This window comes from Emericellopsis atlantica, assembly GCF_019669845.1.
Source record: "Emericellopsis atlantica unplaced genomic scaffold F5Z01scaffold_42, whole genome shotgun sequence".
In the NCBI taxonomy this organism is placed as follows: domain Eukaryota; kingdom Fungi; phylum Ascomycota; class Sordariomycetes; order Hypocreales; family Bionectriaceae; genus Emericellopsis; species Emericellopsis atlantica.
Window position 1 is genome coordinate 22,065 of NW_025764744.1, and position 19,646 is coordinate 41,710.

Here is a 19,646-nt window from a genome sequence, read left to right on the forward strand (position 1 = left end):
TCGTGCTGGACACTGCAGAGAAACTTGACCTTGTTGTCAGGCGGTGTGTCAAGACGTCAGCACTGGTGCGTGTGCTCATCCCCCCGGGATCTTGGACGAACGCCCGTAGTGCCGCGAGGCTCGCTGGGGCCCCTACGCCAATATGTATGTACATCGTACGAGCACCCGTCGTCTGAGGCCTGGTGGTGCCTACAGCCTACAGGCTCCATGTCATGTCGACACCTTACACACCACCCCTAGGAGATTACGGGCTGCTGCATCACCATCCTTGGTCCTGCTCATACGCCCGTTGCTGCCAGTGGCTCGGCGGCGGTTGTGGCTGCAGAAACACAAACCTGGCGCTTGCGTCCATGTCCCTAGCCGCTATCTAAGTCTCGGCCAAGCAAACCACGAGGGCATCGACAGAACTCAGCCCAAAGCCTGCCAGCTTGATCAGGACGTGGGTCAGCATCTTGACAGTCTCTTCCACAAGAGGGTAACCCAACCCACGCTTCAGGGTGACAGCTGAAGCGTTAGCTTAGCCGCTCCCGCCGGTGTTTGGGGAAGGCTTGCATTGAGACCCTCGACCTCTTACTTGTCCGTTGAGATATGCTTGAACCTGGGCCGACCCGCTTGTGGGTGGCTCAATAGAGGACGGAACTTTCCAAGGTTCAAGATCCGTGATCCCTGTCTCTGTCCTGTCCGACACGTATGTACGTACCTATTATCCTATCCTTCAAACTTCTGGCACCTCGAAACGGCCAACCCGAGTGGGCCTCTTCACCAGTTTGGATCATTGTTCAAGTACCGATTGCCTGCTTGGCCCCGGCGCCTCGACGTCAACTGATCTTTTCGAACAGAACTGTGCCAAAGTTGCCCAGCATCTGTTTTCTTCTCGCAGTCGCCGCCACAACTTGACTTGGATCGATATTCTTTCAGCATCAAGCTTGATCGTTACTGTTGCTTGCAACATCATCCGCGCATTCTTTGGTCGACCATCGTTTCTTTGCACGAGCAACTACGCGTCCACGAATTTCTTTCTCTCTTTTTCTTCTCCCTCTTCCTCTTCTTGGGAGCCTCTGGAGTGGAAGCACATTGTGGACTTGTCTAATTTCGACAGTTCCTGTGGCAAAATTCGTTGAGAGCTCAGCAGCCATCTGGCCAGCTCCGAAAAGATATAATTTTCGGGAGAAAGGCCCGTCTTTGCGCTTTCTTTTGCCCTGTCGACATATACGATCGACAGCATAGTCTTACACGACGGCAATCTCGACGTGTCTCGTCTGGAACAATCCGAGACTGATCAGTCCTGGGACTGGGAACTACCAATCGAGAACTCTGTCAACTGTACAAGTCAAACATATCGATCTATGTCGTTCCCGCGTTACCAAGATTCAAGGAACTAGCGCCGAGCTATTGCCAAGTTCGATGCTCACGAGCCGGGTTCGAGACGTCCAACCCTCTGGCAGCGGGTTCCACAGCTTCATTGAATCTTGTGCTGCACCAGGCCACCCACGCATGTCGAATCCATTCAACGTCTCTCCGTCGACGCACACAGATTGGGTGGGCACCTCACCATATTCATTGCAACATGGATCTTCTACCACGGGGGCCCTGACCAAACCGGAGCCAGATCAGAACTACGACAGTAGAGCGCAAAGCCCGGTCTCAACGTGCAAGGACGACGAAGTGGAATCATCGATGCATGCAAACCGGTTCTCGGAGGCACAGGTCCCTCAATCACTGAATGAAGCAACCTCAGCGCACACGTTGCGTCAGAATATGCCTCAGGAGTACAGTGTAGACCGGGACATTGTACAACAGCATGGAAATACAGACTTTGTACATGGTGACGGTATCAACAGTACGTCTCCGGGCCATGGATCTATTCGACACGAGGATTCCTTCGTGGATTTCAAGGCCGAGGACGAAGACGAGGGCATGGAGGACGACGAAGACGGCTGTGCCGAACCGCTCGACCGCCCCATGACAGCTGCTGAAAGAAGCGCCGCTAGGAGGAAGATGAAGCGTTTCCGGTAAGAAGTGCAGTCAATGTGGCTTGAACATGACCAACCTGACTATGGCAGGCTTACACATCAACAAACAAGGTTCTTGATGAATGAGTTTATCAAGCAACCTCACCCAGATGCTGCGCACAGAGAGAGGCTCTCCAGGGAGATACCGGGCCTTAGCCCCCGTCAAGTGCAAGTTTGGTTCCAGAACAGGTAAGTCGGGCATCTTCATGTACTGCCTCGCGCAGACCAGTCGTTCACACCAACCAGACGTGCGAAAATAAAGCGACTCAGTGCTGAGGACAGGGACAGAGTCATCAAGATGAGAGCTGTCCCCGAGGGCTTCAACAGTGCACAGGCACTCCACTCTCCGTACGGTGCTGTCCCAGGCCTTGCACCAAATCTGACTCCGACCAGCATGAGCGGCCAGCAGACAGGCAGCCATTTAAACAGACCTCTGATGGTGGATGTCCAGAGACCCCAGGCAGATACGAACACCTCGCCTACAGGACTCACGCCCGCCTTTGATACAACCGGGTTCCGCGCTTCCAGCAGCACCAACGATGACTTGGTATCGCCTCTGTCTTCATCGTCGGCGGAAAGAGGACAAGCCCATAGCATCCAGTATCCTCCCAGGTTCGGGTCTGCAAGCCACAGTACCGGCCCTTTGTCCGCTGGGGCCCTCCATAGCACGTACCAGCTAGGGCAGTACGGCAGCAGAAGCTTACATCCGCTGAATCTGCAAGACTTATCGTCGCGGTCTCGAGTTGACTCTTTGCAATCACCCTCGAGGTCGAATTTGGCATGGCAGGACAATCCCTTGCAGTATCCCGAATGGAAGGTCGGGGCGCATGAAGGAAGCACGTCAGAACGCCAACATGCCCAGTATTCAGTGGGCGGCGATGCTCAAAGCTCTGAACACTATGCGAACGACAACTACTCCGGTAAGTCTGCGGGTACACAGATTCGTGCCAGAGACCCAGCAAGCTGACAGTTCAAGCCCGAGCGTTTGCGATGAACAACAACATGGCATACGCGCCTAAAGACATGGTATCTTCGGATCGACCTCGACTACGGGCCACCTCTGCGACGTTCCCCCTGAATCTCGACCTCGAGGACCAATATCGGCCACAGGGCTCCCAGTCGAGGGCCTCGGATCGTCTCAGTGTCTCGTTATCAGACCCCTCGACGCAATATACGAATCCAAATATATATACCACAAGCTATCCACCGGCGCCACTCACCGCGCCACTGAGCTCTACATATTCTCGCGCGAATGATGCCAAAAGCCATCTCGCCGGGCCTCCCCCACGCGCCGGGACTGCTTCGAGCTCCAGAGCGACTGAGTATTTACTTGCGCCTCACAGCAAGCCAGGCAACGCAGAGCCGCACCAGGACCCACGCCACCCCCTGAGTCACCAGACACACGCAGGTCGACCCAACGTGTTTCCTGGCGAGAATAGATCTTCTGAATACACAAGTCGGCCGTAACCGACTTGAAGTGAGCGTGGCCGGCCCGCCATCTTCAAAACGCCCAAAAGGCTTCCCATATTGCAGGTACTTGTCAGCGTGTCCTTGGGGGGTTGCAACTGGCGCCTACGTTGGTGCTGGACATTCATCACATGGCAGGTCTCGCATTGCCAACATGGGAATCTTCTTTTCTTTTCTGACAGGCCAGAGGCTAGCCTGGTTATTTCCAATACTTCTTGTACATTTAATTTGATTTTCACCGCAAAGGGCGGTGCGGTTTGAACTGGTTTACAAAGGCGCACATGGATTCATCAACGCGAGCAATGCATATGGTTTCGTCAGATCCCTACGTGGCCTGTTCCCACGTATCGGCATCAATGTGCCCAGGTCGCTCGTGCTAATAAATTCTTTCCGGGCCAGTGGCTACTGGTGTATCACCTGCTTATCGACATCAGCCAGTGTCTGGCCACAGTAGATAGCAGCGTTGGTGCGGTGGGCTCATATCAGACATGCCGATTCTCCTCCTGCAACCAAGTGGTTGGCAGTCTAACTCGGAAGCCGCTGCCAACTGCGACCAAGGAAGGATAGGTTTACCAGATGTAGGGTATCATCACGAGCCGCGGAAGTGAAAGAGTGCAGGCTGGGATTTGACATTTGACTCACCTGCTACGCAACGCAACGCAACACAAGGTGCCGTCCACCCTGATTCAGGTGTTTGCTTTCCACATTGTCACTCTGGGATGATGTATTGGGAGGCATGTCACTTGCATCAGGTCATCATCGCATCATGGCAGCCGCACGAGGGGCCCTCGTGATGATGGTTTTAGGCAAGGTTGTTTTCTTCTCGACGCACGCAACCGAGCTTCGCCAGTCGGCACTGACGAGTGTACTCTCCCGAGTGGGGAGTACATGCCAGCTGACGTTGTATGTTACACGGCGCGAATCGGTCTTGGTCAAATGTTGAAGAAGAAAAAGAAGAGGAGAGAAATGTAAAATTCGGGCCTGAAGTGTGTGGTAAAACTGCATCGCTGCACGTCATGTGACTAAGCGCGAACTGGGGACGATGGATGCTGCTCATTGGTTCGAAGTTTGTACCATGGCCGTGTAAGGCCATGATCATTAATTCCCAGAGGAAATGCACAGTTCCTTCATTGCGCTTAAAGTCCCTTGTTAAAATTTTCGATGAGAAAAAGTAATATTTAGCATTCGTGTAGAATAAACGTTGCAAATAATTAAGGTAAAGCACTACGTACACCAAGGGTCCAGTCACCGCTAGCGGAAAACACGGGCCAACGCGCCTGGCTGTCGCCTGTGATGCCCAAAATACAGCGCCCTTCAGCGCCCTCCAGCGCCTGCAGTCGCTTTGCCTTGCGCTACACTAAAGTTTCTCCAAACGACCCGCCCACCCCGGAGAACCTTGATTTTCAGGCACCAACTCCTTCCCTCCGCTTCCTTACCTTATGTCTTGCCTGCCTGGTCTGGAACATCATCATCTTCACTCATCATCACCACATCCACAACCTACCCTCACTGTACCGAGCGCTGCGACCTGCGAACCTACAAACAGCGGCTTCTACAAACCGACGACCTAAATTTCTCGACGATTTACGACCAACGACAGCCACTTCTCAGCCGGTCGATTATCGACGCAATCCCCGACTTTCCTACTCGCCGCCAGTCCAAGGGAACCCGACGATCAATCCGTGCATGACGAGCGTCTAAGGGAGAGCGTCCAAGCGCCTTCAAGGCCAGCGGCCCGGGCAACTTCGTTGTCTTTGTTTCCTCTGAACAGTTGACTCTGACTATCTGTCTTTTGCGACGCACCGCACAAAGACGACTGATAATCAGACAATCACAATGTCTTCTTTCCACCCCCAGACTCCCCAGAGCCCCTCGCAAAAGTCACCCGCCACCACATCGTCGGACGCTGTGCATTCCTTCTCGAATGTCAGCTCCATGTCGACCGCGCAAACACTTCCGACCCCGGCTCACAGTGTCAACGGCGCCAGTCAACCCGAGCCCGACGTTTCCATGGCCGATGAATCGCAAAAGCGCAAACGCGCTCTCGAAGACGATGGCGACCGGGGGGTCCAGAAAAAGCTTCACTTGGCCGGCGATGATGCCAGGCGCGGTATCGATGATTTGCATCTCGACGTGGGTGCCAAGTACCTGCTTTGCCAGAATCGTAAGGGTCCCTCCACTGTGCTGTCCTTCTTGCCCTGCAGGAAACCTTGCCAGTCGATGGGGCGATGGCCTTGTCTTACCGTCGTCAAGTGAACATTGTTTGTTAACATGAGACTTTCAATACAGCGCATCCCGTGTCCTTGCCGCGATTGACTCAAGACCTGTACGAACTGTACAACCTGACCGGCATCGCTGCGGAGCTCGCCCGCGAGAAGGTGGTGGAGAAGGTCGATGACGAGGGAGACAAGACCGCCACGACAGCCGATGAAAAGGCCCCGGTGGACAAGAACGCCACCTCCAACAAGAAACTGAAGAATCCTCTGCGCAAGTCATACAAGGGCCATCTCAAACGGCTGGGCGTTGCAGGGTCGTTCGAGGCTGCGAAACGGCAAGACGAGAACCTGCCATCGGACTTCGTCATGATGTGCAACACCCCCGATGTGGACTGGCACAATCTTCAGGTTCGCGACAAGGAGATTGGCGACGGGCTATCACGGGGTACGCTATCGACACTCTCGAGATTGACCGACTTGGCAAAGGGGCCGGTGCCACGCAGCATCTGGGACTCGTCTGTTCTCAACGACGACGCTGCCAAGGCCAAGGGCAAAGGAGGGAAGTCTGGCAAGGGTAGCACCCCCGGGACCCCTCTTGGCGCATCTGGAACCTCGAACCGACCCAAACTGGGCGTGGCGGCTGGGAACAACCGCATCGTCCGCACTGGAGTGTCTACATCATAAGGATGGTGGTTGCATTTGGCGGGTCAGCTCTATGAAAGGAGTTCACTGCCACCAATGCTACAACGACGAGTCCGGATTCGCTCTTGTACACCAGACATATTGCCTTGCTTCGGGTCACCTCTTACGGCTGGTAGAAGACCTCCTCCACTGGCTTCCACCATGCCGGCTCACCAGCCTCAGAACTGACCGCGCCCTCGACGAAGCTCTCCTGGTATCCATCCGTCATTCTCCACCACTCTCGGACTTTGGGGTTGCCTGCCATGCGCTCCATATCACCTGCATAGTCGTATCCGACGTACTTGAAGGTCGCAAAGAGGATACCTGACTTGTCGTCCCACCAGATACTGTCTGTTATCGCGGGTTAGAAGACGATGGCATTTGAGCAACCCGAATGGGTTTTTTATGGATTTTAAGAAAGCATGGCGCGAGGGGGAAAACAACAGCAAAAGACGACGTACAGTCTTGAATGTTACAGTCTCTGATTTGCTTCAGGACTTCAGGCCACACCTGCGCATGGCACGCCTTGTACTCCTGGACGTACTCGGGCTTGAGACGCACAATCTGGCCAAAGCGACGGCCGGGGTTCCTGAGTCTCCGATCGTCACCGGCTGGGATGGCGATGCTGCCCTGTCGAGAGGCCGGCGGCGACTGGGGTGCCGCTTCGGTCGTGGGGGAGGATGGCTGCCACATGATACCACTAATGAATTTCTGCTTCTTTCTTATTTTTCTTCTTTTTCGGCTGGACAGGAACGGAACAGGAAAAAGGGATGTGTTATTTTTTTTTCAAAGCTTTGTACTTGTAAGGTGGGGTTTTAGGCTGCTCGGTACGCACTGGCCGACGGGAAAGGATGGCGTCTGTTGAATTCGAGAGTCCTTGAGATATAATCAAAGCATTCCTACTGCATTCACCTCTGAGGAGCTTGTGCGATAAAAAGTGAGGCTGTTGGAGATGAGGGGGAGGGTTGAGGAGCAGAAGACCCGGAGAGAGAGTTGATCACGCGGCTAATTGTTCCAGAAACGAAGACCCTGGCTAATTACCTCGGGGGATCTTGACAGCGAGGTGTAGACCCCGCATTTGGGGGGGGGGCCGCCAACTCATCGTAATCGTTCCATTCTTGGGTTCGTGCGCTTGGAGCTGACGTCCGGCGGATGATGCCTGATGACTGGAGTGCCCAATTTCTTGTCTGGGCTGACGGAGCGATGGGCGAGCGTTCCCGAACCGAAGTCGGCCTATTGTCCGTGGTCAACGTTCCTGGCCTACCCTGTGGTCCAGACAGCGACCCTCCAGGCTCAACCACAAGTCCACATTCCTACTCTTCGAGCCTTTGTGAATCATACTCGAGCTATCTATTAATATTATTCCCCTTTTACTTTTCTTTTGAGGTTGAGCTAGCACTTCGGTCATGTGCCGCGGAGCCCGGAGTCAACGTCGTTAACACACACACACTTGCATGGCAATTTTGGGTCACATCGATCCAGAGATTCTCGACACTTGTGTGACACACTGACAAGTTTCAACCAGCACAGTCTGCCTTGAACATTGGCGGTTTAATTGCACCACCGTGTGATTATTTATGTACTGCACTTTGGGGGAAGTCACAGGGAACAAATCCGCGTGGATCGGACCGCATGAATCCCACTGTCCTTGACTCCAGTGTCCAGACCACGAGCCTAGGTACATGATCCTCTGAGTGAATCCTTCCAGTCGTCCGCACATGCTCTTTTGGGAAGCCCATACCACCTCTTGGAGACGAACAGGACGTCCTTGGCTAAGGTACGATTTATGAAATCTGATCGCCGTCATATCCGTGTGTCGGTTTAGGCCCGACAAGCGCGCGGCTCTCGAAAAGGGTGTTCGTTTACCATGCTTGCTCGGACTTTGCTCGCTTCCTAGCTTGTCGATGAGACGTAGGATTCGTAAAAGTTGCCCAAAATACCTATACAGATAGCGAATTATCGACCAGGGGTTCTGCTTAACGTTGCAGCTGGATTTTGTATAAATGTGCCCCGAGACCAGGCCCTTCACCTAGTCTACGTACTCGCATATTTCAACATCAACACGCAACACACCACCAATATGCGCTTCACACTCCCTACTCTTGCCCTTGTGGCAGCAGTCTCTGCTGCTCCCCAGGTGCCCGATGGGCCCCTCAACTTCTACGCACGCCTCTTCCGCGAGTCCGACGACTGCACGACGGGCAGCACCTCTGCCTACGTCGGCTCTCGTGGCGGATGCGTCAACATTTCCGTACCTGGCAGCGGCTCCGCCCTCGTGGTGGTCGGCGAGGCTGCCAAGTACTACCTCGCTGGGTGGACTGGGCCTGACTGCACAGGCACGGTCGTGCTGGTGGAGACGAACCCGGGTGTCTGCACTTCGCTGGGAGGAACAGACGTCCAGAGCTGGTCGAACGACTTGAGGGTGTTTGGTTGATTGTTGAAAGACTTAGGTGCTAGGATGACTGCAAAGGAATACGGACTAGACGGGCGGCTGGCTCTGCAGACTATTGATTCCGTCTCATCGGGGCATCGGCAACTCGACTTCTACAGCTACATATCTCGCCCGTAGGCAATCGATACCTCCACAGCGCGATCTTGATATACTTGGGCAAGTGCAAATCTAAATATGATGATTGTTACCTAAAGTAATGCTATAATAGTGCCTAGTGACTTGCATCATCCCGCCCTGCCTCTGTAGTGCTCAACCTTCTCGATATTCCAGTACTTCGCCGTCTGATAGGAGTGGTCTATTGTACAGCTGACTCGCGAGAAGACGAAACGTTCCCTCCCCGGGGATCGTGTCTTGTAAAGGCAGCACCAAGCGGGGGATCATATACAATCCCCTTATCCTTCATCCGCTCTTTCTGCCGGTGGCTCATAGATTTCATTCCCACGTTTGGATCTGTCATGTGTGGCTTGCACTCGTGTCTGCCACCGAGCTCTTTCAGCCTCATGCCCGTGAGTTCGTACTGGGGCAGCTTGCCACTCGAGGGAGTGGTTGTGCGGGTCAAGTCCAGGATCCAAGTCTGTGTCCGCGTGCCGTCAAAGGGGGGTTGTCTCGTCTTGTCCACAACCTTGAATTTCATCGTCTCTGGAGGACCGAGTTCCCCCTTGTCGTCCACAAGACGTTCTCCATACTCTAGTGTGGAGCCAAAGTTGAAAGACAGACTGCTGGCTGGCGCTTCAGGGTAGCGTCCCATGGCATTTGGCGCGCCAAATATGAAGTGAGGGTTCATAAACTTCTCGGGCAGGATTCTTCGTTCGTTCATCAGGAAGCCACCTTGATGGTCGTGGCGGAAGTCGACGAGTTCCCACCAGTCCGTGTTCTTCCAATGGCACTTCCAGGTCGATTCCCAGATTTGGATCTCCATATGCTCGGCGTGTGAATGTGTCACGATGGCTGGAGGAGCTGGTGCGGTGTAAGCAAAGGGCGCGGCAAACGCGAGTAGATAGGCGAATTTCATGTTGGGCTGAGGTCGATGGAGCTGGAAATATTTCAGTGCGTACGGAGATGAGCAAAAGGTATGAGAGCAAAGGAAGATTAAATATCAAATGGACAGCTGCCGATTTTTGGATAGACTTTTGTGCACTTCATTGAGATATTCAGAGTTTGAGTAGCTCCAGGTTCTCTCGACCTTAACCCCTGATTTCTGATTTAAGCTTACCCGCTAGGATAGCTTACTTGAGTTTCGTTGCACTTGACCTGGCTTCCCCTTACATGTCAATAGAAGCTCCTATAGGTATAGTAGACATGGTTCCTTGGTGGGACATCGGGTCGAGTTTTGAATGCAAGATGCTTGAAGTATAAATGTCTGTCATTGAGCGCGGACGAAAAATTACGTAGACCCATCTATAGGTCTGGTCCATTGATGCCCGAAGGAATACTGCGCAAGTCAAAAGATCTACTTGCTGGCTGCGTAGTATCCGTACAGATACCCTGACTGCTTCTCACTTTGTGAGCCCCGACTAGCCCGCCACCCTCAAAAACCCAGGTGGACTCCAAACCGTGTTACCAAAGAAACCCTATTCCTGACCGGACCCTGTTGGTCTTGTTAATATGCGCGCGACTATACGTAGAAGCGTCGAACGCCAGGGACGGGAGTGGGCGTGGCGGTGGCTGATTTACCTTGCCCAATGTCGGCGTTGAAGAAGTTGTTGCCTCCGCCGAAGCCGTTTTGGTTGCCCTGGTTTTGATCGTTGCCGTTGCCAAAGTTGAAGCCACCGCCCTGGTTTTGGTCACCGCCCTGGCCACCGCCGAATTGGTTGTCTTGGTTCTGGTTGTTGCCATTGCCGAAATCAAAACCACCGCCCTGGTTCTGGTCCTGGTTCTGGTTTTGATCTTGGTTCTGGTTCTGATCACCACCCTGGTTCTGATCCTGGTTCTGGTTCTGGTCATTGCCGTTGCCAAAGTCGAAGCCACCGCCCTGGTTCTGATCCTGGTTCTGGTTCTGATCTTGGTTCTGGTTCTGATCACCGCCCTGGTTCTGATCCTGGTTCTGGTTCTGATCACCGCCCTGGTTCTGATCCTGGTTCTGGTTCTGGTCATTGCCGTTGCCATTACCAAAGTCAAAGCCACCACCGCCCTGGTTCTGGTCTTGTCCCTGATTGTTGCCGCCATTGCCACCGTTGTTGCCATTGCCGCCACCACCGCCGTTGTTGGATACGGTGAATCGGACGCAGTCATCCTGCGCGCCACGCTGCGCGACCGGCATGATCACAGGCTGGTGGTTGGCGGCCGCCACAAGGGAGCAGACACGGTAGTTGCCCTCTGGGAGACCACCCGCTACGTCCGCAGACAGCAGGCCCTGACCGTTGCCCTGATCATTGATGCCCTTGAAGAATGCAAACTGGGTGGGGTCGAGGGGGTTCGTTGGGTTAGCATCGCCCCCGAGATCTTGGACAGTAACGTGGGTGTGACCAATGATGTTGCCGTTGCCATCAAGGTCTTGGGGGGCAGAGTAGTACGTGTTGTCAGGGTTTGTGAAGGTGCCGGGGGCAAAGTTGAGCATCTGCACCGAGATGGTGAAGTCGGTGTCGGGGGCAATGGTGTCACCGTTCTGGGGCTGGGTGAAGATGGCAGAGACCATGCGATTGACGGCGGGAATCTTGCCCATGGCTAAGCTGGTCAGCACTGAGTCTTGTCTGACAAATAAGTAGAACAGGTGCACACGTACGGATACCATTGCAGGAACCTCCTTCGTTCTGCTCGCCGTTGGTCAAAGTCGATCCTTGGCAGAAGTTGATGAAGTTGTTGTCATCCCTGCAGTCGTTGAATAAGCCCCATCCTTGCCAAATCGTACATCTCAAAACTTACGTCTGGGAGGGAGACTGTCCCGATGCTTGATCAGCACCACCGTCGCTTGCTGAAGCACTCTGGATGACATTGGGGTCCAGCTGGGCTCCTCCACCACCGTTGTTGTTCTGGCCGTTGCCGCCGTTGTTCTGGCCATTATCACCATTGTTGTTCTGGCCGTTGTCGCCATTGTTGTTCTGGCCATTGTCGCCGTTGTTGTTGTTCTGGTCATTGTTGCCGTTGTTCCCACCAAAGCCCCCGTTGTTGCCGCCAAAGCCGCCGTTGTTGCCGCCAAAGCCGCCGCTGTTGCCGCCAAAGCCGCCGTTGTTGCCGCCAAAGCCACCGCCGTTGAAGCCTCCTCCAAAGCGATTGCCTCCGAACTGGCGCTTCTTCAACGCCCTTGAGAAGGGTGACTTGCGTGGCTGGAGGATGGCCGCGTCCGAGACAGCGGAAAGCGCCACAACGGCAGTGAGAACACTCTGGATATGCATGGCGAAGGTTGCCTATACGTGACGATGATGGATATAAAGAAAGTGAGAGAAGCAGGGTTCCAGCCCAAGAAGCAAAAAGGTAGCACAGCTACGTGCGATAAAAAAGATGGACAAGAAAGGAGCGAATGAACCTCAAACTACCAGCGTGAGGAACAAGGACTGTCTGTAGGAGACTCTGTAGAGGAAGAAGAGAGGGTGGAAGAGCAAAAAGAAACCGAGGGAGGCGCAGGCCAAATAGTCGTCTCGGGTCTACGGTCAGGGCTTCATCCTGGAAGACATGAGACGACACTTGAGCGATTGTGACAGCATAAACGGCTTGATCATACGGCCCAGGAACACCCCGGAGATTTGGAATCTCTTGGATCGGGGTCGTGCGATGGCCTTGGCCGCAAGAGCTTGTCTGCTAGCATATGGAGCTGACCAGCTGGGCCGACTCTTTGCATATGTTCCAGCAGGCATTCGTCAAACTTAGCGAGCCTCAAGTAAGCTGGTCTGTAGTTACAGACCCCTAGGCGCAGATCATTCTCGTGGTGGCTGGCCGCGGGACGCCTGTCGATGGCTCGCTCGGGTGCAGCCCATGCACCGCCAAGGCCGGGCTAGCAATAAGCATGAAATCCTCTGCATGGGAGCATCATGAGACGATCCGTGGTTGAGACCGTTGACATTAACGTAGCAGATCTCGAAATCGTGGAGCTTGAAGTGTCGCGACTCGCACCCCCTGACAGGCGCCCTGGGCGTCCAGTCGGGCTACCCGCCCAATCAGGGGTTGCTGTGGAGGCGGCAACCACGCAATACGCGTTTCGGCATTCACCCACACCGAAAGCACCCTCGACTGCTCTTTGGTCGATACTGTGGTAGATTCACTGGCGCGCGCTCAGATGATCGGCAGAGATTGTAGAGCATTTGAGCCTTGCGTGGCCTGCTCAAGATGCTGAGTGGTGGTGATGATGTTGGCGGCAGCGCCAAAGATCTCGGGGACAATCCGTTCTTCGTAAAAGACTTTCCACGAGTCTCCTAAAATTACTAATGACCAGGGCGAGGTATAATCAATGATGCAAAGTCCCTGTTGCTGGGTGCGCCTGGCCAACATTTCCTGTGACAATGGAGGTTCGCTCGTCTGGCGTCAGTCTCGCCTGTGTCTGAGTTTCACGTCTGATACACGGGACCTGAGACTCCCCCTCGCTTCCCGTCGGCACGGTAGCATTCCACAAAGACAAAAGACCCTTGCGGCGGCATGTAAGGCTGTAAGCAAGTATTCAAAAGGTTGGCAGGCAGCCGGGAATCTATGAGCCGTGCGTCCATCCTGCAATGTCACTGCATCGTATAATGCGCCCTAGAGCTCGTCCAGGTAATCCGGATGACGCTTCTGGAACTCATCGGCAATGTGGTCGAGCCAGGCGGCCATGCGGTATCCCGCTCGGGCGACCTGCCTTTCCACGACGGGTCCTGCGGCGTCAAAGTACGCTCCGCCAAGCTCCTGTCCAGCAATGGCGGCCGGACCTTCGGGGAAGACATGCGTGCACACAAACGCATTGCACTCCCTCGACCAAGCCATGGCCGTGGCGACGGCGTCCTCAAAGTCCAGTTCCTTCAACCACCCGTCCTTCTCCTCCGCGAACTTGCCGTCGCTAATCTCCACCGCAAGCGCGTTGGCCCATTTGAGCGCAATGGGGTACGGCTTTCCGTGCGCACCGAGCCATTTCTCCGCGATGGACGTGTCCCAGACGTGGTGCAGATTGTAGTCCCTGCCATCCCACTTCACATAGATGCGGTTGCCACCCAGGGCAACGTCTTCGTTGTGCAAGGGCTGGTGGAGGTCTCCGACAAAGTGTACGACGAACTTGGCCGCTTGAGCTCGCAGCCACGGCGCCAGCGTCGGGTCGAGGGACTGGTCCGTGTAGTTGGCCAGCGCGCTGATGACGCAGCCCGACTCCTTGCAGTCACGCTCGTAGTCGACGTCACACGAGAAGGGCGGGTTGTCGTGCGCGTCGATAAAGTGAAAGTTCTTTGTGAAGCGTCCCCATTTCGTGTAGCGGATCGAGTCGGCCCACGAGGCAACGCTGGCGAGGTAGTCGGGCTCGTCATTGCGGAGCAGGGTCTTGAAGTAGGCTTCGGTTGTGTTAGACACAAAGTGGCTGGCAATAAAGGCCGTGGTAATGTGTCCCAGACCTGTCATCCTTTAGCATCACTTGTGATCAGTGATGGCAGGATACTTACTGCCCCAAGCCACCGCACCAGGCACGGACAAGAGCCCAAAGGTGAGCGTGTAAGAAAGCTTCATTTCGAAGTGAAGCTGTGCAGTCTAACTTCAGCAGGGAAGGTGCTGTTGTGATGATGGAGATGAAGGAAGAATGGTCCAAGTCCCGGGTTGTTTATTCACGGCACCCTGTGGTGCACGTTGACGGAAGAAGGCATGGCTGGCTACGTGACTGGACGTGACTGTGGGCGTGTCGCGTCAGCTGGTCTCAAGGTGGCCGGTGAACGTGCCTGATGATGCGACCTGGAGGCTGGAGTTGGCGGAGGAACAAGGTTGTTGGCGGGTGCCTCTCGACCAACCATTTCCGCTGGAGAGGCCCCACGTGAAAGTGACTGAGGACGGGCCGATATCGCTGCGCAGTTCTTATCAGTCCGCCATGGCGGGTCAAGTCGTTAAACGAGATCAATTGTGCAGCGAGATAATCAGGGATTATCAGGCGATGACCATCAATGTTATTAATGTAGTAGTCAGTCATTCCGCATACTGTGCATTTTCGCCCGTCAAGGCTCTCCCGGATGTCAAGACACGACTCAGACCGAGTTGGTGTCACAGCGATAAGCCAGTGAGCCACTAATGACTGTTATGGGATGCCACCCACACCGACGTCAGTGGTAACTTAATCGACAAAAAGTTCTAGTCAGAGTACAAATAGACTTTGACTTAGAGCCTCAGACTAGAACGCACGCATTCCAAAAAAGCTGAGTGCCTTATCGTCTCTGGGATGCAAATAAACAGCGCTCCACGACTCATTGTGCACAACAGCGCACAGCCAGTCGACTGGAGCAGATCTGCTGGGTGATCATCACGTCCCGCGTTCGCATGACTGACTCCCCCACATTCTCAGCTGCAGTGCAGTGAGTCGGCTGGCCAATGTGCGCCAACCATTTCCCAATCACGGCCCGCGATAAGAAATCTGCCCTTGTGACTGCGAACGTTGACTTGGCATCCAGCCTCTCCTACGTCCTACTTACTCCTCCTGCTCAATTGCCCTTCTCGATCTCTTCGTCGCTCGTACATGTCGACTTTGCAAACCTCGACGACCCTTCCGCTATCCTCGGTTCCCCGTTTCGCAGGGAAAACCCACGCCTGATAGCGACGACCGACCACCGCCACCATGTCCTCGCTCGTGGTCCTAGCCTCCATGGCCGCAATCCGACATGCGCCCCCCGTCTCTTTGGCAGTGTCAGGCATCTTTGGGAGCGTCAGTCTCGTTGCCTGGATATGTGTCCTCGTACGTCGCCTTTCCCACGTCTGTGTCTCTCGACTGCCCTAGCCTGACCTACCCTGTCTAGATCCCACAACTGTTCGCAAACTTCAAAGCGCAAAGCGCCGATGGCCTCAGTATGGCTTTTCTGATCGTCTGGCTACTGGGCGACATGACAAACCTCTTGGGTAAGTCTTTCCACTTCTTCGGGTAGGCTCGCGCAGTCCCTTCGACGACAGACCTGCAGGCCTCACCGACAGAACTTCAAATGGAAGCTTGGCACCCGACTGACACTTGCTCACAGGCGCGCTCTTCACCCACCTCGCTCCGACGGCAATCGCCCTACCCTGCTATTTCTGCATTGCCGACACCGTCCTCATCGCCCAGTGCGCATACTACAACCACCGCAACAAGGGCAAGCCAGCACACCCTGCGCACGGGGAGCCCAGCGAGCAGTCCCCTCTGCTCCGCCGCGAATCCAGTGGCGCGATTGGCGTTGCCACCGCCGAAGCGGTCGCCAAGGTCGGCCCGGGCGAGGACGAGTCCGATAACGCGAACGGCGGCAAGCAATGGCTGCAGAACACCCTCTGCCTCGTGGCTGTCTACGTTGTGGGCATTGTCGCGTGGTTCATCTCGTACAAGGCCGGTGCGTGGGATACGTCCGATCCCACTCCTGATGCGCCCGAGGAGGTGAATAACCCTCTGGAAATGGCGGGCTTGACGTTGGGCTACATCAGCGCCGTGCTCTACCTCTGGTTAGTCTTGTCTCGCACCCCGAAGGTCTCCGCCCTCCCGCTAACATGCAAAGTGCGCGTGTCCCGCAGATCGTCAAAAACTACAAGGAGAAGTCCTGCGAGGGTCTTTCGCTGCTCTTCTTCATGCTGTCCTTGACCGGAAACCTGACCTACGGCATCAGTTTGGTGGCCTACTCCCAGGAGACAAAGTATCTCCTCAACGCTCTGCCATTCTTGCTTGGCTCACTCGGCACCATTGTGGAGGACTGCATTATCTTTGTGCAGTTCCGTTTGTATTCTCACAGCAAGAGGCGAGCGTCGATCGAGTAGACGGAGTATGGACCAGGAAGCAGCTGGTGTTTGGGGGTTGGCCGCATGAGGGCCATGCTGGCGTCGAGAAGCATTGAATGGCGCCCACTTTGGTTTACAGCTGCATATTTGCATTATTCGGGAGCATTGGATACGCGACCCACGATTTCATAGATATACTTGCTTGAATTGATGACACTCATTGATATTCTCTGGTCTCGTGACCTTATGCTTGACCATTTCCTGGAGCTGCCATCCCACCACAGTGCCCCTCCACGTGGGGCTCAGCTCCAGGTCCGATCGCGGGGCAAATGACTTGACTTCGAACCTCCAGTTTTCGGCGTCCGTCCACGGATTATTTGCGCACCATCTTTCTGCTTGTCTTGAGCTTCTTAAATCTTTACGGAGCCATATAATACCCAAGGGCAACACATCAGACGAAAATGGCTTCAGAATTCCCCACCAAGAAGTGCGGTACGTCCACCAACGGCTCCCCTACCCCCTCCATGCTCCCAATCGTCCATCAAGCTCCCAAGTCCAGCTCTTGAACAAGCACCAGCTAACAGATTCAAGGCGTCCTTGGCTGCACCGGCTCCGTAGGGCAGCGATTCATTCTCCTCCTCGCGAAGCACCCCTACCTCACGCTCCACGCCATCGGCGCCTCCTCGCGCTCCGCTGGGAAGAAGTACCGCGACGCCGTGAAATGGAAGCAGGCCTCCCCCATCGGCGCCATTGGCGACATGATCGTCCGCGAGTGCAAGTCATCCGAGTTTGCCGATTGCGACGTTGTGTTCAGTGGTCTGGATTCGGACGTCGCTGGTGAGATTGGTACGTACGATCCATCTGAGGGGGGTGGAAGACAGCGTGTATTGAACAGAGGACTGACTGTGCCTAGAAATGGAGTTTGTCAAGGCCAACATCCCCATCTTCTCCAACGCAAAGAACTACCGTCGCGACCCTCTCGTGCCCCTCGTCGTACCGACCGTCAACCTGTCCCACCTCGACCTCATCCCCCACCAGCGCGAGCACCACAAGCTCCAAAAGGGTTTCCTCGTCTGCAACTCGAACTGCGCCGTCATCGGGCTCGTTGGGCCCTTTGCCGCCCTGCAGGCCAAGTTTGGCAAGATCGACAAGGTCAGCATTGTCACCATGCAGGCCGTCTCGGGCGCTGGCTACCCCGGCGTGAGCAGCATGGACATGATCGACAACGTCGTGCCGTTCATCCCGGGCGAGGAGGACAAGCTGGAGAGCGAAGCAAGGAAGATCCTCGGTGATCTGAACGCCGACAAGAATGGCTTCACGGAGCAATCCACCCTCCGGGTCTCCGCGGCGTGCAACCGCGTGCCTGTCATGGATGGACACACTGCTTGCGTATCACTGTCGTTCGAGAGCAAGCCAGCGCCCACCGCGGAGCAGGTGAAGCAGGCGCTGCGCGACTTCAAGCCGGAGGCTGTCACGCTCGGCTGCCCCTCTGCCCCTGAGCCGGCCATCACAGTGTTCGACGAGCCGGACAGGCCCCAGCCCAGGCTGGACCGCGACCTAGGCAACGGCTATAGCGTCAGTGTCGGGCGCGTCAGGGAGGATGAGGCTGGTATCTTTGACATCAAATTTGTTGCCTTGAGCCATAACAGTAAGTTTTTCCGTCTTTTTGGGTTGCAAAGCTGCTTGCTAACCTTTTCACAGCTGTCATTGGCGCGGCTGGCTCTTCGATATTGAACGCCGAAGCGGCCGTGCTCAAGGGGTATCTCTAAAAGCGTTGAATTGGATAGACTGTTGAAGGGCAATGGAAGTTAAAATACATTAAGAAGCCTTTAATTAGGTTCTTTGTCAAACCCATGCGCACATTTGTCCATTCTATTCCAGCAGGGCGCGTATCGCATCAAGAAACGTGATCAGGACAAGTGGGATCGGGGAGGACACACAATCTCATGCGTCGTCGGTTGCGCGACCAAAGGCTTCGGCGATCCGGTCCCGGCGCCAACTTGTCTCTTAATCCTTCCACCGCCGAGATCCTGTGTGTTTGTTCCCGTCTCAGAAATGACTCCCACTTCATGTGGCGAACTGCCGAGCTCTGCATCGTTGTCCCTTTCGTTCTTCTTTGATCCAGAACTGTTCCCTCGTCAGTAAGATGTGGTAGAGTGTCGTCTGCAGCCAGATGCAGTACCTGTTGAGAGTTTGAAGGATGTAGAACGAAAGGGCAAACACCAGAGACAAGCCTGCAACCATGCAACCTACGACAACGAAGCCTATGCCGTGACTGGCAGCATTGCTGGGAAGTGCAGAGAGTCCGTTCTTGGGGTGTATACCATGGTGAGCGGTAGGTGTGCTGTCCTGGATATTGATCTCCGTCGGGCTTGGTGAATCAGACTGTTGACCCGGCACTGACGATGGGCTCTTTGCTACTCTTTGATCTGCTTCAGAGCTAATGAGAACCTTTGCGTCGCTAGTATCGAACGAGACGTCTTCGACCGCATCAACAGCGCGCTTGACCGGTACGGCGGAATAATCAGGGAAGCAGAATGGTATCAACGTGGAGCAGGCCATCATGTTAAGGATATTTGAATTGATATTGGATGGCAATCAGTCGGCTCACAAAGTGATGTTGCGATGTAGTTATCTTGGAAGCCGTCTTCGCAGGTTCACGGCCGCCTCTCATGAGGGCGACAGGACACCCACCTGCCCTATGTAAGGTACCTTACGCACTGCACTTATGCGAAAGCAGGAGCCGCCTTTGTCTCATAACTCCAGTCGGATCATGGCCAGAGCGGTCAGCTTCGTTACCACAACTCTTCCAATCTTTCCTCTCGCTCGGAAAGCTGCGTTCAAACTTCACGCGACAATTTGAATACATTCATAACCCCAACCACACAAGCCCAATTTTTAGTCTTTCGAGAATTAATTTTCATGTTGCTGTCTACAAAGAAATCACACATGTCTATCCAGCCATACGCCCATCGTAGTGAAGACCTTATGCGAGCGCTG

The 19,646-nt window shown here is 54.7% G+C and overlaps 10 protein-coding genes across 10 annotated transcripts; 5 read left to right on the top strand and 5 right to left on the bottom strand.

The window, feature by feature from the left end:
• Nucleotides 1-1,180: 1,180 nt before the first annotated feature.
• On the top strand, nucleotides 1,181-3,880 carry F5Z01DRAFT_426443 (uncharacterized protein). The gene is made up of 4 exons (XM_046259646.1): nucleotides 1,181-2,012; nucleotides 2,064-2,201; nucleotides 2,259-2,932; nucleotides 2,989-3,880. Exons 1-4 carry the CDS (start codon nucleotides 1,405-1,407, stop codon nucleotides 3,477-3,479), a joined length of 1,911 nt encoding a protein of 636 aa, XP_046113995.1. The 5' UTR covers nucleotides 1,181-1,404; the 3' UTR covers nucleotides 3,480-3,880.
• Nucleotides 3,881-5,315: 1,435 nt separating this feature from the next.
• Nucleotides 5,316-6,379, top strand: F5Z01DRAFT_640562 (uncharacterized protein; the record flags this gene model as incomplete). Its single annotated transcript, XM_046262526.1, has 2 exons — nucleotides 5,316-5,643; nucleotides 5,769-6,379. 2 exons carry the CDS (start codon nucleotides 5,316-5,318, stop codon nucleotides 6,377-6,379), a joined length of 939 nt encoding a protein of 312 aa, XP_046113996.1.
• A 121-nt stretch (nucleotides 6,380-6,500) lies between these two features.
• F5Z01DRAFT_630295 (DUF718 domain protein) lies at nucleotides 6,501-7,069 on the bottom strand (the record flags this gene model as incomplete). Its single annotated transcript, XM_046261716.1, has 2 exons — nucleotides 6,501-6,727; nucleotides 6,838-7,069. The coding sequence occupies 2 exons, from the start codon at nucleotides 7,067-7,069 to the stop codon at nucleotides 6,501-6,503; spliced, it is 459 nt and encodes a 152-aa protein (XP_046113997.1).
• A 1,099-nt stretch (nucleotides 7,070-8,168) lies between these two features.
• On the top strand, nucleotides 8,169-8,969 carry F5Z01DRAFT_426533 (uncharacterized protein). Its single transcript, XM_046259647.1, has one exon. It carries the CDS (start codon nucleotides 8,457-8,459, stop codon nucleotides 8,808-8,810), a length of 354 nt encoding a protein of 117 aa, XP_046113998.1. The 5' UTR covers nucleotides 8,169-8,456; the 3' UTR covers nucleotides 8,811-8,969.
• A 10-nt stretch (nucleotides 8,970-8,979) lies between these two features.
• F5Z01DRAFT_667263 (uncharacterized protein) lies at nucleotides 8,980-9,905 on the bottom strand. The gene has a single exon (XM_046264275.1). It carries the CDS (start codon nucleotides 9,838-9,840, stop codon nucleotides 9,124-9,126), a length of 717 nt encoding a protein of 238 aa, XP_046113999.1. The 5' UTR covers nucleotides 9,841-9,905; the 3' UTR covers nucleotides 8,980-9,123.
• A 538-nt stretch (nucleotides 9,906-10,443) lies between these two features.
• F5Z01DRAFT_630312 (uncharacterized protein) lies at nucleotides 10,444-12,160 on the bottom strand (the record flags this gene model as incomplete). The annotated part of the gene is made up of 3 exons (XM_046261721.1): nucleotides 10,444-11,492; nucleotides 11,551-11,636; nucleotides 11,691-12,160. The coding sequence occupies 3 exons, from the start codon at nucleotides 12,158-12,160 to the stop codon at nucleotides 10,444-10,446; spliced, it is 1,605 nt and encodes a 534-aa protein (XP_046114000.1).
• Nucleotides 12,161-13,383: 1,223 nt separating this feature from the next.
• F5Z01DRAFT_426675 (putative nuclease S1 precursor) lies at nucleotides 13,384-14,558 on the bottom strand. The gene is made up of 2 exons (XM_046259648.1): nucleotides 14,378-14,558; nucleotides 13,384-14,329 (listed from the first exon to the last, which is right to left on the bottom strand). Exons 1-2 carry the CDS (start codon nucleotides 14,439-14,441, stop codon nucleotides 13,494-13,496), a joined length of 900 nt encoding a protein of 299 aa, XP_046114001.1. The 5' UTR covers nucleotides 14,442-14,558; the 3' UTR covers nucleotides 13,384-13,493.
• A 973-nt stretch (nucleotides 14,559-15,531) lies between these two features.
• Nucleotides 15,532-16,685, top strand: F5Z01DRAFT_630307 (PQ loop repeat-domain-containing protein; the record flags this gene model as incomplete). The annotated part of the gene is made up of 4 exons (XM_046261718.1): nucleotides 15,532-15,648; nucleotides 15,710-15,809; nucleotides 15,926-16,376; nucleotides 16,430-16,685. The coding sequence occupies 4 exons, from the start codon at nucleotides 15,532-15,534 to the stop codon at nucleotides 16,683-16,685; spliced, it is 924 nt and encodes a 307-aa protein (XP_046114002.1).
• Nucleotides 16,686-16,927: 242 nt separating this feature from the next.
• Nucleotides 16,928-18,564, top strand: F5Z01DRAFT_426777 (uncharacterized protein). Its single transcript, XM_046259649.1, has 4 exons — nucleotides 16,928-17,138; nucleotides 17,238-17,492; nucleotides 17,560-18,294; nucleotides 18,348-18,564. The coding sequence occupies exons 1-4, from the start codon at nucleotides 17,108-17,110 to the stop codon at nucleotides 18,413-18,415; spliced, it is 1,089 nt and encodes a 362-aa protein (XP_046114003.1). The 5' UTR covers nucleotides 16,928-17,107; the 3' UTR covers nucleotides 18,416-18,564.
• Nucleotides 18,557-19,208, bottom strand: F5Z01DRAFT_640569 (uncharacterized protein; the record flags this gene model as incomplete). The annotated part of the gene is made up of 2 exons (XM_046262527.1): nucleotides 18,557-18,773; nucleotides 18,829-19,208. 2 exons carry the CDS (start codon nucleotides 19,206-19,208, stop codon nucleotides 18,557-18,559), a joined length of 597 nt encoding a protein of 198 aa, XP_046114004.1.
• Between the last annotated feature and the right edge of the window lie 438 nt (nucleotides 19,209-19,646).